This window comes from Gopherus evgoodei, chromosome 22 (genome assembly GCF_007399415.2).
Source record: "Gopherus evgoodei ecotype Sinaloan lineage chromosome 22, rGopEvg1_v1.p, whole genome shotgun sequence".
In the NCBI taxonomy this organism is placed as follows: domain Eukaryota; kingdom Metazoa; phylum Chordata; order Testudines; family Testudinidae; genus Gopherus; species Gopherus evgoodei.
Window position 1 is genome coordinate 12,786,374 of NC_044343.1, and position 17,037 is coordinate 12,803,410.

Genomic DNA, 17,037 nt, shown 5'->3' on the forward strand with positions numbered 1-17,037 from the left:
GCCTTACACGCCCCCCCCCCCCCGGTAAATCAAGGCAGGGACCCTCACATACACTGATCAGTGCCCAGCACAGCAGAGCCGCTAGGCGCTATTGTTATACCAGCCCAGTGCTGACTGGCACGGCTCATGCCCCCAGGGTCAGCCCCCCCCCGCCCCCACACACACCAGAGCAGCACTCACACCTGCTTTCTTCCAAGAGGCACAGGGCCCTTTGTGCCGGGAGTGAGACGGCTTCATGAACTCCGGCCATGGGGCTGCTGGCCAGGGGCTCAGGCTCAACAGGGGAGACAGCGGGAACCTGGACACGAGGCTGCTGGCTGGGGGCTCAGGCCCAACGGGGAGAGACCAGGAACCGGGCTGCTGGCTCAGACCCAGTGGGGGGGAAAGCAGGAATCCGGCCCCTGGGCTGCTGGCCTGGGGCTAAGGCCCAGGGTGGGGAGACAGCGGGAACCCGGCTGCGGGCCTGCTGGCTGGGAGCTCAGGCCCAACAGGGAGAGATCGGGAACCTGGACACGGGGCTGCTGGCAGGGGGCTCAGGCCCAACGGGGGAGACAGTGGGAACCTGGACACGGGGCTGCTGGCCGGGGGCTCAGGCCCAATGGGGGAGACAGTGGGAACCTGGCCACAAGGCTGCTGGCCGGGGGCTCAGGCCCAGCGGGGAGACGGGGAACACGGCCACGGGGCTGCTAGCAGGGGGCTAAGGCCCAGGTGGGGAGACAGCAGGAATCAGGCCGCCGGGCTGCTGGCTGGGGGATAAGGCCTGGGGGGGAGGAGGGGGACAACAGCGGGACCCTGGCCACAGGACTGCTAGGCAGGGGCGAAGGCCCAGCGGAGGCAGAGGCACCCCTGGTCCAGTGCTGAAAAGAGGCAGGTCAAGGCCAGACCTTCCACGATTTCATTTATTCCCCGCAAGCCCTTCTCAGCCCCAGTACAAGTGAACAGCTGTACCCGACTGGCCCCCCACAGGCTCCGTCTGCTGCAAGACGGCCCCATCCACATGGCGAGACTAGCGCAGCTCTGCCTCGGGCATTGTGCCCTGTCCCCTCCAAGGGGGCTCCCCCTACTCCAGCCCAGCAGATCACATCCCTGTTTGGGAACTCGCTGGCACATGGCTACAAATCTCCCACCTCTAGCCCCTACACCCCTGCCCTCCTACGTGCCCCCACTGCTACAGGCTAGCTGTGACCCACTCCGAGGAAGACCCCATAGCAGTGCCAGAGACCCCGCCCCCCACTCGTCTGCCCACTGGCCAGTGCTCAGAGAAGGCAGCTGTGGCCGGGGTCTGTGCTGCCCTAGGAGGTCTGCTCCCTGGCTGGCACTGGAGGGGAGCTCTGGGGCAATGCGGCTTCCCTCTCTGCCATTGCCCAGGCAAGAGGGAAATCGAAGGGCAGATTTTCCAAGCGGGCACCCAGCCTCACTGCACAGCAGCCACCCCTAGACAGCACACGCCACTGGGAGTACAAAGCCAGGCCTGCAAAGACCCATGGGCAGGTTGAAAACCCAGGGACTCTTCAGCTGTGTCTGAGCCGCACCCCTGGGACAGAGGCTCTGCCAACGGTGCTGTAGGTGAACGGGCAGAGGCTTTGGCTGGTATTTGTTCCTGGCGTTAGGTGCAGGCTCCGCCGGGCTGCTGCAGCCCCCGCCACATGAAGTGCCACCTGGCCGCGTTGAGCTGCACATCATCTCCTGAAACGCCTGCCAGTGGCACAGCGCAGGGCTTTGCCCAACGCATTAGGCCCCGCAGCAGCAGTGAAGCTTGAGCACAGACGTGGAGAAGGGAGCCTCTGTGGGCACAGCCCGAGCAGCTAAGTGACAGAACCTCGTGCCCACCCGCAGCCCGTGACTTGAGAGAGAAGCCCTGCTCTCCCGACGGGCTCAGACCCTGGATCCCGGGCAGGCTCCCCCACAGAGAGCTGCTGGGTCAGGATCCAGCAGTTCAGCCAGTCAGCAGAGCAGCTGTTTGAAACCTCTGCCCTGGGACCCCAGCACGGAGCCTGACCCCCAACCCCGCAGGGGCTGGATCTAGGGTGCTGGCCCATCCCAGGGACTCAGAGAAACAAGCTAACGCTAGAGGCTTGCTGCCACCCCCATGGGACACAGAGCGCACAGGACTATGCAGATCTGGCTTCCCACCCACTCTGCCCTGGTGCAAGCAGTGGTGCAGAGCAGGGGTGAATCAGGCCTGGCTCCTCCGGCAGCCACCCAGCTCCCCGCAGAGGCTGAGGCAGGCTCCCTGCTCAGCCCGAGGCCTGCAGCTTACTCAGCCCGTCGGCATACTGGAATTCGGGCCCGTTGGCGTAGTCGTACATGTCCAGGGCCACCTCGCAGCTCTCCCTCACCACCCGCTCCCCATCCTGGGCGAAGGCCCGCAGCGTCTCCAGGCAGGACGCCTTGGCGATGGAGCCCAGCGCCTCCGCACACTCGTGCCGCACCATGGGGTTCTCCGCCACCCTCTCCAGTGCCGCCGTCAGCTGGGGCACGCAGGCCTCGTGCTGCATCTGGCCTAGGACGAAGCCAATCTCGTGGCGGAAGAGGGCGCTGCCGCACACCAGGCCTGGGGAGAGCAGGGGGAGAGAAGGGTTGGTGCAGGCAGAGCAAGGAAGTGACCCAAAGTACTCTGGGATGTTGGGCCCCACCCTTCCCACACATCTGAAGGGAAGGACCCTGCATTGCTCTGCTGTGACTGCTCTTGGGTCAGCTGGGAGCGAGTTGCTGGGGGCTCAGCCACTCGGGGGGAATAGCAGCAGGTGCAGCCTGGCCCCTTGGCTGCAGCCTGGGGGAATGAGTGGGGTCAGCCAGGGTCCACCTGCACTCGACCCATCAGACGCCCTGTCGGCTACGCAGACTCAGTGGCCCCGTAACGGTCCTTCCAGGCAGGGCTAAGGCACCAGGGCTGGGGTGGGAGGAGGCACTTGCCCTGATCCGTAGCTGTCTGCCCGACACAAGCCTGGGTCCTCTGCGCTCAGCAGCATCCATCCAGCAGGAAGGCAGAGGACCCCATGGGCGCAGGGAAAGAGACAGTGAGCCCTGACGGACTTTTCAGTGGGGCTGGATTTTGCTCCAGAAGGGCCCCCACAGTCCTGCTCATCTCTAACCGGGTCAGACCTGCCTGGGGGCCAGAACAGGCCTGGTCCCATGGGATTCTCAGGCTTTGCGGGTCGGTCTCTCCCAAGGGGCTGGATCCACAGAACCACCCACAGCACCGGAGCCGTTGCTCGCCCGCAGCCGGACTGGGGTGACCAGCCCCCTCTGGTGGGGGCAGCAGGATGCCCAGAGAGCGCAGATGGAAATGCTCTGAACTGGCCAGCTCAGAGAACTTCCCCCTCCCACTCTGGGACAGGGGCTGGTCCAGGGGGCTCCAGGCTCAGCTGGGGGGGTGGGAGGGAGCCTCCCCCTAGAGCAGTGGTTCTCAGTAAGGACCGCCCCAACACAGGAAGGGCACGGGATCCCACACACACACACACACACACACACACTGGAAGCCCCTGTTCTGGCCTGCCCCAGGGAGGGGGCAGAGCATGAGCAGCTGGTCCCCTTTCAAGGAGCGGAGATTCCACAGTTTGGTGGCGATTCCTGGTGATGGGGAGGGGGTTTGGCCCTGCTGAGGGCAGCAGCATGGAGGCTGTGCTGTCTGCCCACCCCCCACCCTGCGTCTCTGGATTCCAGCGGCACAGGGCCAGTCCGCTGCCATGGAGGATCCTGAACTCGGACATGACACCCCGGAGGGTTCCTGGAGGAGTGTGTGTGGGGGGACACGCTGTGGGACCCAGCAGGCACAGGATGGGGCATGCACGTGGCAAAGGCTCCGGTGGAGCCAAGTCCCGGGGGTAAGTGGATTACATAACATGGGGGGCCACAGGGAGCCACTTCTGCTCGTCCCATCCCTGGCCCAGGCTGGGGCGGGTGCTGCTGCTGAGACCCTGCTCGCGTAGGTGAGGCAGGCCCTAGGGTGACCCCTGGTGGAGGGCGATGGGAATAACAGGGATACAATCCAGCCAAGGAGCCCAGCTGCTCAGGCAGGGATGGGTCCCAGGGACAGCACAGCAGTGGGGCCCCTCACTGGGGATCTCTGGACTCAGCTTGGGCCAGGGTGAGGAGACGTCACAGCATCTGCGATCGGGGGTTGTCTCACCATCAGCCAGCGCCAGGGCCGCGGCCTCGCCCCCCACGTTCCTCAGGGCAAACATGGCACGGTACCGATCGAACAGCGGGCGTGACTCATCCAGCAGGGTCTCCCGCAGCTTGGCAACGTCCTTCTCCTCGTCAGGGGGAGCCGGGTCCACAGACAGGTAGGGGCTGGCGCCAGGTGCTTCCTTGTTCTTCTGCAGCCATTCGAGCCTCTTGACTGCCAGCTGGCAGGTCTCGGCTACCTACAGAACGGGACAGAGACACCTTCACTGGGATCCCTTGGGAAGAGCAGAGTCCCACCAGCCAGACAGCAGCGTCTAGTGGTCAGAGCATGGGACTGGGAGTCACAACTCCTGGCTCCAGTCCCAGCTCTGCCACCGATCCACTGCGACACCACCACCAAGTCACATCCACCTCTGCGATTCAGTTTCCCCATTGGCACAACAGGGCTCGTACCCAGCTCTGTCATGCCTCACCTGAAAGGACCAATGGACCGGCCAATAGTCAGACATGCAGCTCTGATATTCCACTTCCACGGGGTCCAGCCGCCCAGTGATGTTTACAAGGGCAGGGAACTTTCTGTGCAGGGTGACTGGGCCTCCTGGGGTACAAATAAACCCCTTACTGGGACCAGTTCAGTTCCTGGTCAGTAGGAATCCTAATGGCAGCAGACGTACCAAGTATCAAATGGGGTTACACAGACTGACTCCCTCCAACGCGGCAGCATGGGGAAAAGTGGCACTGCCAGCAGGACTAGGGCTGTTATCTGCATGAGAAAAAACTCACAGACAAGAGGTGTGTCTGCCCATCAGCATAATATCCCCAACAACTGCCCTACTCACTGACATCTGGGGGTCCCTGCATAAGTGCCAGGGTTACAACAGAACCTGCAGGACCCAGCAGAGGTCAGGTTCCACTGGGCCAGGAGCTGACCAGACAAATAGGAAGAGTCTCTGCCCGGAAGGGCTCAGTCTCACCAGACCAACATGAGAGGGGAAACTGAGGCAAGGAGCAGGGAAGGGATTTACCCAAGGTCACTCAGCGGGTGAGTGGCAGGGCTGGGAATAGAGCCCAGATCTCTGCAGTCCCGGTGCGGAGCTCTGCCCACTGGCCCAGGCTGCCGGGTTGTATGATCAGTGCTGATGGCTGTGTGACGAAGTGGAGGGATTTCTTGGTTTTTCTGTTTTCCAGTGGGTTGCTGTGACGAACTGGGAATGATGTTTCCTCTGAATATTGTGTTGGTGCCTCAGTGTCCCCTATGCAGTTCTTAAGTATCTAGGTGGTGGGATAAGGGCATGTGATTGCTGAAGAGCAAAGGGCCAGTGCACCTAAATGCCTGGCACTCTGTCTCCTAGCAACTGATGGCCTGGGCCCCTTCTCTGCAAAGGTGCCAGCTGAAGGTGTTGGAGACAAAGGGATCAGGTGACCTCCTGGCCCGGGAAAGGAGCTGAGCAGAGAGGAGGGGCTGGAGGGGGTTGTTAGTCTGGAGCTGGCTGGGGACGAGGAGTGAAGTGCAGACGTGGGGGGGGTCTGGCTCACTGCCCCAGAATGGACCCAGCCGAGGGGTCCGGTTCGCTGTACCTACAAGCTCTGTGTTAGACCCTGTTCCTGTCATCGAATAAACCTCTGTGTTACTGGCTGGCTGAGAGTCACGTCTGACTGCAAAGTGGGGGTGCAGGACCCTGTGGCTTCCCCAGGATCCCACTGAGGCGGGCTCGCTGTGGGAAGCGCATGGAGGGGCAGAGGATGCTGAATGCTCCAAGGAGAGACCCAGGAGGTGAAGACGTGTGAGCTTCTTGCCGTGAACAAGTCTGCTCCAAGGGAGAGGAGGCTCCCCAAAGTCCTGACTGGCTTGGTGGGGAGCTGTTCCAGAGCATCGCCTGGTGACTCCGTGACAGTTGCATGCAGAGGGAGAGGGACTCTGTGTCCCCGGGTGTTACTGGTTTAACAAGGTGAAGGGAGAGGGAGTTTGTTAGTACAGAGGACCGGAAAGGGAACTTGGGACCCCAGCTGATGGCCTGGAAGATGGAGACCCCAGCGATTGGTGACCCGGAGACCCAGCTCAGGAGTCACAGCCGGTTCTGGCCAGTGGGAGGACAGTGAGTTGCGAAGAGAGGACCCCGGTGACCTGACCAGCCAGAGGGGGCCAGAGAAGGGCTGAGAGGAGAGGAGACCCAGGCCTTCCTGTTTACGACCCTGTTTACCTGGAGAGAAGAAAATGGACAGAGGGGGCTTGGGGCCGGGGCTGGAGACCCAGCTGGGAAGCAGGGGGGCTCTGGGCTGGAGAGGGGGAGCAGGCAGAGCCCACCAGCCTGCAAGGAGACTGGGATGTGCTGGGCTGAGGGAGGCCAGGCCTGAGGCCCTGAGAGTTTCCTGTGCTGCGTTCAACTCTCAATAAACCCTCCTGTTTTACACTGGCTGAGAGTTGCTCCGGTCTAGAGAACAGGGTTGCATCAACCCCTTTGGGGGTGGAGGTCCCAGAGGTCCAGAACGAGTGGACTCCCTGAGTGGGCCCATGGCAGAGACAGACGTGCTAAGGCTCAGAGAGATGCGGCTCTAGGAGATGGAGGGGCCTGACCCCGAGAGAGAGCGGACCCCCGAGAAGGGCTCTCTCACTGAAAGGGGCACCCCCCACGGACTGCACAGGACCACGAGTGGGCACGAACTGTGAGTCCGTGACAGGCTGCCCTTGACAGGGGAACGCAGGGAAAGCTTTACCTCGATCACCGGGTCTTCCGAATAACGTCTCAGAACATCCAGCACCTGGGGCTTCCCAATTGCTCCCAAAGCTTCCCCTGGAACACAGACCGAAGGCACCGGTGCCAGTGAACAAGCTGGAAGCTCCCATACTGCTTCCATCACCTTTAATGTGGCCTTGCCCCTTCCCTGGGGCCAGCGGGGACACAGCCCTGCCACACGCCTGGCTGCGGCGCTTCTAAAGAGCGAGAGCCGAGCTACGAAAAGTGCGAGGGAAACGCAGCATGTGGCACCGGGGCAGAGGGCAGGGACAAGCTGGCATTTTGCAGGGATGGGAAGCAGCTTCAGCCTAGCGTTGAGGAGATGTCTGCAACATCACGCCCCAATGAGTTTAGCATCGACCCCCAGAGCTCAGATTCACTGTACACGCAGCACCACACGGGGTCTGCTCCAGCATCCCAGGAGCTCCACTGGGGGGGCTGTAGAGGGGAGGTATGAGCCACATTGCTCCTCACATCGCCAGCCACTGCACGGGGGGAGCCAGCAACGTGGAGTGGAGACTGGCTCTGCCTCCTGAGGTGCCAGCCAGCACAGAGCTGGAAATAAGACACACCAGGAAAAGGTTGGCACATGTTCCTGCCGCCCAGGAACAAGCCACAATTCCATCCATCCCTGCCCTGCCCGGCTACATCAGCCCCTGGCTCAGGCTGGACTGGCAAGGGCCTCTGTGCCACTGGGACCAGGGCAGACTCCCGCTCAAGCACTGAACTCTCGTACCTGCTTCATGGCGCACCATGGGCTCCTGGCTGGTGTCCTGCAGTACCCGGACCAGGCAGGGGATGGCACGCTCATCCTGCATCTGCCCCAGGCAGTATGCCAGCTCGTGTTTCAGCAGGGCAGACTCATCCCCAAACGCCCGGCTGATCCAGTCGATGGCAGCACAGCCGCCCACATTGCGCAGGGTGAAGAGGGCTCGGAAACGAGCCTTCAGGGGCTGCATCGTGTCCACCAGCGTACGGCCAATGGCCTCCACTTCCTCCTCAGTCACCATGGCGCCTGGGTGGGGAGAGCCACGGTTCTTCAGCTTCCGCTTCTCTCACTCTACAGCCAGCAGCTCCCACAAACCAGGCACTGCAAGAACCTGGGCATGAGAAAGAGCGGTCAGGTCTCCGACAGTCCGGGGTAGAGCAAACTCCACGGTCATGTTTTAACACATTCACTAACAGGATTGAAAATTCCGGTGCGGACAGGACACAACGACTTGTTGCTAGTCATGTTTAACCCTAGTTTGTGTCCGGGGGACTTTCTGTAGCATCCTCTCTGCAATTTACAATCACGTTGGTTAACATGTGTTAAAGCCCAACCCCAAATTCAAGAGTAGGCCTAGGATGTTGGGAGACACCTAAGAGCAGGTGTTAGTCTGGGAGCTAAGGCAGAAAGCAAAGGTGTAGACCCACAGCAAGTATAAATACACAGTAGCTGTTGTCCTCATCTCCGCAGGTGAGATTCACGGTTTGGTGTCATGGGGAGGCTGGCAGGGAAATCAGAAGGGGAACTTATTACATAGCTCAGATAAGAGAGATTTTTTTCATACCCAGGCAGAGCAACAGGCATGGCTCAGCACTGATCCAGCCACAACCACAAGGGCTCAGGATTACACGGACACTTAAGCCTTGTCTTCCCTACCAACAACACATTTTTTAAAAACCTGGCCTCTGCTGGGGATAGGGAGCCAGAATTTCCAAAGAAGTCAGGGCCAGTTATTCTAGAGCTCCCTGTCCATCTCTAGAGCCTGAATTTCAGCTCCCATGTAGGCCCCCAGCCTGTGGAGCCCTTTAGATACCCTGGCCCTGAAGTGTCCACACTCGAATTTACAATCCTGCTAGCGAGTGTGTGAAACACGACTGAAAAGGGAAGCGCACACATAGCCATTAGTGCAGGCCTGTGCCCAGGCAGAGGGCCCACGTGGGAAGGTCCTGGAGAGGAAAGATGCTCTCTGGATCTGGGAATGACGCCTTCCCTCTAGGCACCTTTCAGCCAAGCATCTCAAAGCGCTTTACAAGCGGGCAGCCTGGCACCCTCCCCGGCACACAGAGCTGAGCCCCTCGCAGCCCAGGCAGGGGGCGGATGCGATTACCCCGTGGTCACTGGCTCAGTCCCTAGATGGTGGGGAAGCCAAGCTGCAGGCTGGGCTGCCACAGTGGCCTGCGTTGGGGTTCGGTTAGCGGCAGGAGCCCAATGAAAGCCCCCCCCCCATATGTTCACTAGCTCCTAGTCAGCAAACAGCCCCTGCGTCTCTCCCCCGTCCCAGCCCGGGAAGGGGACAACTCCCCAGAGGGGAAGGGCCCAAGGGCTGACAGCTGTAAGTGGGAGAGCTCCCGGCCAGCATCGCACCCCCGGGGGATGGGGCCACATGCTGGGCCCAGGCAGGAACCTGTTTTACGGCCCCCCCGCCCCCCGTGTTCCCAGCAGGGCCAGGGACCAGCTCTAGCTCGGGCCCCACGCGTGGCGGGTCCGCACACGTGGGACGCTCCTGGAGTTCGCTGGCGATCGAGCGGGTCAAACGGAGCTGGGGGGGACGGGGGGCAGGAGACCTGGTTGCGGGGCTGAAGCCCGGGGACGCTCAGCCTGGCCCTGCCGCTCCCGGCTCCCAAAACCGGACGCTAGCGCTGCCCCGCGGTCCGGTCCGGGGACCGCGCCAGCCCCCTCCGGCCGGAGCTAAACGCGCCGACGGGCTCCCCGCCCCGCCATGCAGCCACCTCTGGGGAGGAGCCGGGCCCCGCACTCACCCGCCGGCTCCGGGCGCAGCCATCGCTCCACTACCCGGCCCCGCCCCGCGGATCGTACCACTCCCGACTCGTGCGGGGGGAGCCTCTGCCCCGCCCCCACCCCGCGGATCGTACCACTCCCGACTCGTGCGGGGGGGAGACGGGCGCAGCCATCACTACACTGCCCCGCCCCGCGGATCGTACCACTCTCGACTCGTGCGGGGGGAGCCGGGCGCAGCCATCGCTCCACTGCCCCGCCCCGCAGATCGTACCACTCCCGACTCGTGCGGGGGGAGCCGGACGCAGCCATCGCTCCACTGCCTCGCCAGCGCCCCGCGGATCGTACCACTCCCGACTCGTGCGGGGGAGACGGGCGCAGCCCTCGCTTCACTGCCCCGCCCCCACTCCGAGGATCGTACCACTCCCGACACGTGCGGGGGGAGCCGGTACTTCCCAGCAGCGCGCCGGGCAGGAGGCGGCCCTGACCCCGGGACACCAGCTCCCCCCGCCCGGGGGCACAGAGCAGCTGGGCTCCCCACTCCCTGGGGCAGGCCCTGGGGGCATCACCTGGGCTCGGCCGGCTGCGGGCTGGGGAGCGCTGATCCCGGGACTCCGGGAGCTGGGAGTGTCCGAGCAGCCCCCAATATCCCGGGCAAGTCACTGGAGCTGGCAACGCCGAAGGAGGGAATTCAGCTTTAAACGCACGTGGAAAACGTGGGTCTCCCTGCCAGCTGCTCTTATCATGGGGGGAGCTGTCACTCCATCCCTCCCCAACCCCTCCCTTAGCCCGCTCCTGCACCCCAGTCTCCCTCTCTGCACCTTCATATCCCCCTGCACCCCTGTATGTTTGTGTCCCTGTACCGCCATACCCCCCTGCACCCCCATACCCCCCTGCACCCCTGTATGTTTGTGTCCCTGTACCGCCATACCCCCCTGCACCTGTTTGTGTCCCTGTACCGCCATATCCCCCCGCACCCCTGTATGTTTGTGTTCCTGTACCGCCATATCCCCCTGCACCTGTTTGTGTCCCTGTACCCTCATATCCCCCTGAACCCCTGTATGTTTGTGTTCCTGTACCGCCATATCCCCCTGCACCTGTTTGTGTCCCTGTACCCTCATATCCCCCTGCACCCCTGTATGTTTGTGTCCCTGTACTGCCATATCCCCCTGCACCTGTTTGTGTCCCTGTACCCTCATATCCCCCTGCACCCCTGTATGTTTGTGTCCCTGTACTGCCATATCCCCCTGCACCTGTTTGTGTCCCTGTACCCTCATATCCCCCTGAACCCCTGTATGTTTGTGTTCCTGTACCGCCATATCCCCCTGCACCTGTTTGTGTCCCTGTACCCTCATATCCCCCTGCACCCCTGTATGTTTGTGTCCCTGTACCGCCATACCCCCCTGCACCCCCATATCCCCCAGCACCCCTGTATGTTTGTGTCCCTGTACCGCCATATCCCCCTGCACCCCTGTATGTTTGTGTTCCTGTACCGCCATATCCCCCTGCACCTGTTTGTGTCCCTGTACCCTCATATCCCCCTGCACCCCTGTATGTTTGTGTTCCTGCACCGCCATATCCCCCTGCACCCCTGTATGTTTGTGTCCCTGTACCGCCATACCCCCCTGCACCCCCATATCCCCCTGCACCCCTGTATGTTTGTGTCCCTGTACCGCCATACCCCCTGCACCCCTGTATGTTTGTGTTCCTGTACCGCCATATCCCCCTGCACCTGTTTGTGTCCCTGTACCCTCATATCCCCCTGCACCCCTGTATGTTTGTGTCCCTGTACCGCCATATCCCCTTGCACCCCTGTATGTTTGTGTTCCTGTACCCTCATATCCCCCTGCACCCCTGTATGTTTGTGTTCCTGTACCGCCATATCCCCCTGCACCTGTTTGTGTCCCTGTACCGCCATATCCCCCTGCACCCCTGTATGTTTGTGTCCCTGTACCGCCATACCCCCCTGCACCTGTTTGTGTCCCTGTACCCTCATATCCCCCTGCACCCCTGTATGTTTGTGTCCCCCCTGCACCCCTGTATGTTTGTCCCTGTACCCCCATATTTCCCTACACCCCTGTATGTTTGTGTTCCTCTGCACCTCCATATCCCACTGCACCCTCACATTCCCTCCCACCTTCAGCAATCTCCTGTCACTGCCCCCTTTCCTCTCTACATTTTCCTGCCCAGCTCCCTAACCATGGAGGGCAGAGGATGACCATCCTCCCTAAGAGCAGCCTGGCTTCAGTCCCATTGGAAATGATGGAAGTTCCCTGCAATTGGAACAGGGAAATGGCAGCCATCTTAACTGAGGGCAGGCTGTGGCTCTGGGCCTGCTGAAAGTAAAGGGAACTAAATGCATAATTCATGGCGTTTGACTGAGAAAATCAGGGGATCATGAGAAACTTAAAAGCAGCAAAGAATCTTGTGGCACCTTATAGACTAACAGACGTTTTGGAGCATGAGCTTTCGTGGGTGAATACCCACTTCGTCGGATGCATGAGAAACTTAAAATAGTCCGACCCTCACAGTGATATTGTGGGAGCTGGTAGCTCTGAGCTCATCTGGGTGATTTCTTTGCCCTTGGCACGTCTAAACTGTTGGCCAAACCTATGGTCAACAGAAATATGTCCTGATTTTTCATCTGTAATCCCAACGGAAACAGTTTTATTACAAACAAATAACCATTAAGAAGTAGCCTGTGAGCTCTGCGGGGCAGGACTTCTCTGTCACTCTGTCTGTACACCACTCATCACTGGCAAGGGGGCATTTGGACCTGCTACCTCTGACTAACCCTGGGCAGCACCTCTGCAACCCCAGTACCTGCTTTGGGCCTTCACCAAGGCCTCAGCCTGGGGAGTTGCCAGGCTGGAGCTCCCCAGCTCCTCATGCCTTTCCCCAGCACTGCTCTGCCTCAGCTTCCTGGCAGCCAGGTCCTCCTCTTTCCACGGCTAGAGAGAGACTGACCCAGCTCCTGGCTCACAGCCCTTTTGTAGGGCCAGCTGTCTTCTAATTGGGCATGGCCTCACCTATGGCCACCTTCCCAATCAGTCTTTTCTTCTCAGCTTTCAGCCCCAGCCCTCTCCAAGGGCTGCATATAACCCTTTCACAGGAGTGGGGTTACTGCCCCGCTACAATGGGATTCTTCCGTCCTAAGTGCAGGACTCTGCACTTGTCCTTGCTGAACCTCATCAGGTTTCTTTTGACCCAATCCTCCAATTTGTCTAGGTCACTCTGGACCCAATCCCTACCCTCCAGTGTATCTACCTCTTTCCCCAGCTTAGTGTCATCCGCGGACTTGCTGAGGGCATAAGCCATCCCCTCATCCAGATCATTAATGAAGATGTCTGGGAGCTGATCTTGTCCCTTTAGACTGAGGCAAAAAAACTGAGTTCTTCAGCTTTTTCCACATCCTCTGTCACTAGGTTGCCTCCCCCATTCAGTAAGGGCCATTCAGTAAGGGTCCCACGCATTCCCTGACCTTCTTCTTGTTGCTAACATACCTGTCGAAACCCTTCTTGTTACCTTTCACAAGCTTATCTCCCACCTGGTGAGTCTTCCTGAGAATGTTACAGCCTATGAGTGATGGCTGCTATGACTCTACAAGGACATGTGACCAGACCACATAATGCTGGACTCCATCTTGGGATGTCAGTATTTTTTCACCAAGCTTTGGAACGAAAGGTTCCCGCCATATGCAAAAGCTATATAAGGCTGAGAGTGACATCACCTGGGCTTCTTCATTCCCCACACAAGAAGACTCCTGGAAACACCTGAGGCACAAAGACTGAACTGGGGGAAGTGCTGGACCCAGGCTAATGGGATTTCTAGCCTATGAATGAGATACCTGGGGATTGCAAGCTGTAAAGTGCAGCTTGCTCCTTAAGAATCAGCAACCTGCTTGTATCATCTCTTAGGGTGAGAATCTACTAATTCATATCCAATCTATCCAGTATATTAAGCTTCGTTTGCATTTTTTGTTTATCTGCTGGGTAATCTGCTTTGCTCTGTTTGTTATCCCTTATAGTCACTTTAAATCGATCTTTTGTAGTTAAATTTGTTTCTGTTTTAATCCAAACCGGTGAGCTTTGACTGGAGTGCTTGGGGAAAATCTCAGCTTAATTACCACAAGTGTGCCTTGTTCTCTTCACACTGAGGGAGAGGCAGATCGGGTATCAAACCCATACACTAGCCAGGTTTGACCAGGGCAGGACAGTACTGCTCTAGGGTCCCGAGCTGGTGGTTAGAGAGCGTGTGTGTAACTGCAGCTGGGTGTGTCCCTACCTGTGTGAATGCTGGTGAAAGTGCAGGCTGGAGGGCTTTGCAGCTTGTCATAGCGGTACAGTGTGAGAGGGAGCCCAGGCTGGTGGGTCAGAGGGCTCAAGGTACCCCAGTTCCAGGTGGCACCCCAGGAGGAACCCGTCACACCGTGTATCTAAAGCACTCGTGTGACCGGCAGGGCCTTGGGGAGACGTTAGGGAGCCATTCACCCAGCCCTAAGAGAAGTCCTCTCAGCTGTTGACGCAGGGCTGGCAGGCTTAGGTGGAGGGTGAAAACTGCTGAACCATGGCTGCTGTGCGAGAGCCAGGAGCCTGGGGAAGGAAGTAAAGTGCGGAGGGGGTGCTGGAGTTTCCCCGAACTGTACAGTCCAGAGATTCATAGAGTTAAAGGCCCAAAGGGACCATTAGCTCATCGGGCCGCCTCTATGTCACAGGCCATGGAATTCTCCGTTACCCCTACACTGAACCCAATAACGTGTATTAAGCTAAAGCATCTCTTCCAGAGAGGCATCCAGTCAAGGCTTCTTTGACTCAAAGAACCAGTCAGACTCCTGGATTTTTCCACTCTACGTAATGCAAGGGCCAGACTTTGCTAACCACATCACCTGCCACTCTAATAGCATGCACTTCAGTAACTCAGCCAGAGGTTAGGGGCCTATTTCAGGAGCGGGCAGGTGAGGTTCTGTGGCCTGCAATGTGCAAGACATCAGACTAGATGATTCATAGACTCTAGGACTGGAAGGGACCTCAAGAGGTCATCGAGTCCAGTCCCCTGCACTCGTGGCAGGACCAAATACTGTCTAGACCATCCTGGATAGACATTTCTCTAACCTACTCTTAAATATCTGCAGAGATGGAGATTCCACAACCTCCCTAGGCAATTTATTCCAGTGTTTAACCACCCTGACAGTTAGGAACTTTTTCCTAATGTCCAACCTAAACCTCCCTTGCTGCAGTTTAAGCCCACTGCTTCTTGTTCTATCCTTAGGGCTTGTCTACATCAGAAAGTTGCAGCGCTGGTGAGGGAGTTACAGCGCTGCAACTTTGAAGGTGTACACATCTGCAGGGCACCACCAGCGCTGCAACTCCCTGTTTGCAGCGCTGGCCGTACTCCCGTTTTGTCTCGGGTGTAGAGGATCCAGCGCTGGTGATCCAGCGCTGGTAATCCAATGTAGACAGTTACCAGCGCTTTTCTTGACCTCCGTGGAAGGAGGAAGCCTCTGGTAATCAAGCTGGTTTCCTTTCCCGGTTTGCTCTCTCGGTCCCGGAGCCACCCAGCAAACCGCAGGGAAGGAGACCTGCTTGCTCGGGGTTCCGGGACCGAGAGAGCAAACCGGGAAAGGAGACCAGCTTCGCCGCGGTTTGCTCTCGCGTTCCCAGAGCCACCCAGCAAACCGCAGGGAAGGAGACCTGCTTGCTCGGGGTTCCGGGACCGAGAGAGCAAACCGGGAACGCCGCGGTTTGCTCTCTCGGTCCCGGAGCCACCCAGCAAACCGCAGGGAAGGAGACCTGCTTGCTCGGGGTTCCGGGACCGAGAGAGCAAACCGGGAAAGGAAACCAGCTTCGCCGCGGTTTGCTCTCTCGGTCCCGGAACCCCGAGCAAGCAGGTCTCCTTCCCTGCGGTTTGCTGGGTGGCTCCGGGACCGAGAGAGCAAACCGCGGCGTTCCCGGTTTGCTCTCTCGGTCCCGGAACCCCGAGCAAGCAGGTCTCCTTCCCTGCGGTTTGCTGGCTGGCTCCGGGACCGAGAGAGCAAACCGCGGCGTTCCCGGTTTGCTCTCTCGGTCCCGGAACCCCGAGCAAGCAGGTCTCCTTCCCTGCGGTTTGCTGGCTGGCTCCGGGACCGAGAGAGCAAACCGCGGCGTTCCCGGTTTGCTCTCTCGGTCCCGGAACCCCGAGCAAGCAGGTCTCCTTCCCTGCGGTTTGCTGGGTGGCTCCGGGACCGAGAGAGCAAACCGCGGCGAAGCTGGTTTCCTTTCCCGGTTTGCTCTCTCGTCCCGGAACCCCCCTTGAAGCCGCCCAACAGCGCTGCAGTGTGGCCACATCTAACACCACTTGCAGCGCTGGTTGCTGTAAGTGTGGCCACTCTGCAGCGCTGGCCCTATACAGCTGTACTAATACAGCTGTAACAACCAGCGCTGCAAAATTTTAGATGTAGACATGGCCTTAGAGGCTAAGATGAACAAGTTTTCTCCCTCCTCCTTATGACACCCTTTTAGATACCTTAAATCTGCTGTCATGTCCCCTCTCAGTCTTCTCTTTTCCAAACTAAACAAACCCAGTTCTTTCAGCCTTCCTTCACAGGTCATGTTCTCTAGACCTTTAATCATTCTTGCTGCTCTTCTCTGGACCCTCTCCAGTTTCTCCACATCTTTCTTGAAATGCGGTGCCCAGAACTGGACACACTCCAGTTGAGGCCTAACCAGCGCAGAGTAGAGCGGAAGAATGACTTCTCGTGTCTTGCTCACAACACACTTTTTAATGCATCCCAGAATCACGTTTGCTTTTTTTGGAACAGCATCACACTGTTGACTCATATTTAGCCTGCGGTCCACTATAGCCCCTAGATCCCTTTCTGCCGTACTCCTTCCTAGACAGTCTCTTCCCTTTCTGCATGTGTGAAACTGATCGTTCCTTCCTAAGTGGAGCACTTTGCATTTGTCTTTGTTAAACTTCATCCTGTTTACCTCAGACCATTTCTCCAATTTGTCCAGATCATTTTGAATTATGACCCTGTACTCCAGAGCAGTTGCAATCCCTCCCAATTTGGTATCATCTGCAAACTTAATAAGTGTACTTTCTATGCCAACATCTAAGTCATTGATGAAGATATTGAACAGAGCCGGTCCCAAAACAGACCCCTGCGGAACCCCACTTATAATACCTTTCCAGCAGGATTGGGAGCCATTAATAACTACTCTCTGAGTACGGTTATCCAGCCAGTTATGCACCCACCTTTCTGTAGCCCCATCTAAATTGTATTTGCCTAGTTTATCGATAAGAATATCATGCGAGACTGTACCAAATGCCTTACTAAAGTCTAGGTATACCACATCCACCGCTTCTCCCTTATCCTAAGGCTCGTTATCCTATCAAAGAAAGCTATCCGATTGGTTTGACATGATTTGTTCTTTACAAATCCATGCTGGCTATTCCCTCTCACCTTAC

At 58.6% G+C, this 17,037-nt stretch overlaps 2 protein-coding genes across 4 annotated transcripts; both read right to left on the minus strand.

Annotated features, from left to right (window-relative positions):
• Positions 1-881: 881 nt before the first annotated feature.
• Positions 882-9,691, minus strand: DOHH (deoxyhypusine hydroxylase). The gene is made up of 5 exons (XM_030540582.1): positions 9,615-9,691; positions 7,603-7,966; positions 6,847-6,923; positions 4,133-4,370; positions 882-2,554 (listed from the first exon to the last, which is right to left on the minus strand). Exons 2-5 carry the CDS (start codon positions 7,874-7,876, stop codon positions 2,238-2,240), a joined length of 906 nt encoding a protein of 301 aa, XP_030396442.1. The 5' UTR covers positions 7,877-7,966; positions 9,615-9,691; the 3' UTR covers positions 882-2,237.
• Positions 9,692-10,079: 388 nt separating this feature from the next.
• LOC115638656 (S-antigen protein-like) lies at positions 10,080-12,039 on the minus strand. Of its 3 annotated transcripts, none has more exons than XM_030540519.1 (2): positions 10,647-12,039; positions 10,080-10,610 (listed from the first exon to the last, which is right to left on the minus strand). In XM_030540519.1, the coding sequence occupies exons 1-2, from the start codon at positions 11,652-11,654 to the stop codon at positions 10,251-10,253; spliced, it is 1,368 nt and encodes a 455-aa protein (XP_030396379.1). In that variant the 5' UTR covers positions 11,655-12,039; the 3' UTR covers positions 10,080-10,250. The 3 variants fall into 3 exon arrangements, with proteins under 3 accessions (XP_030396379.1, XP_030396378.1, XP_030396380.1); XM_030540518.1 differs by having other exon boundaries at positions 10,080-10,532; positions 10,569-12,039; XM_030540520.1 differs by having other exon boundaries at positions 10,080-11,563; positions 11,667-11,675.
• Between the last annotated feature and the right edge of the window lie 4,998 nt (positions 12,040-17,037).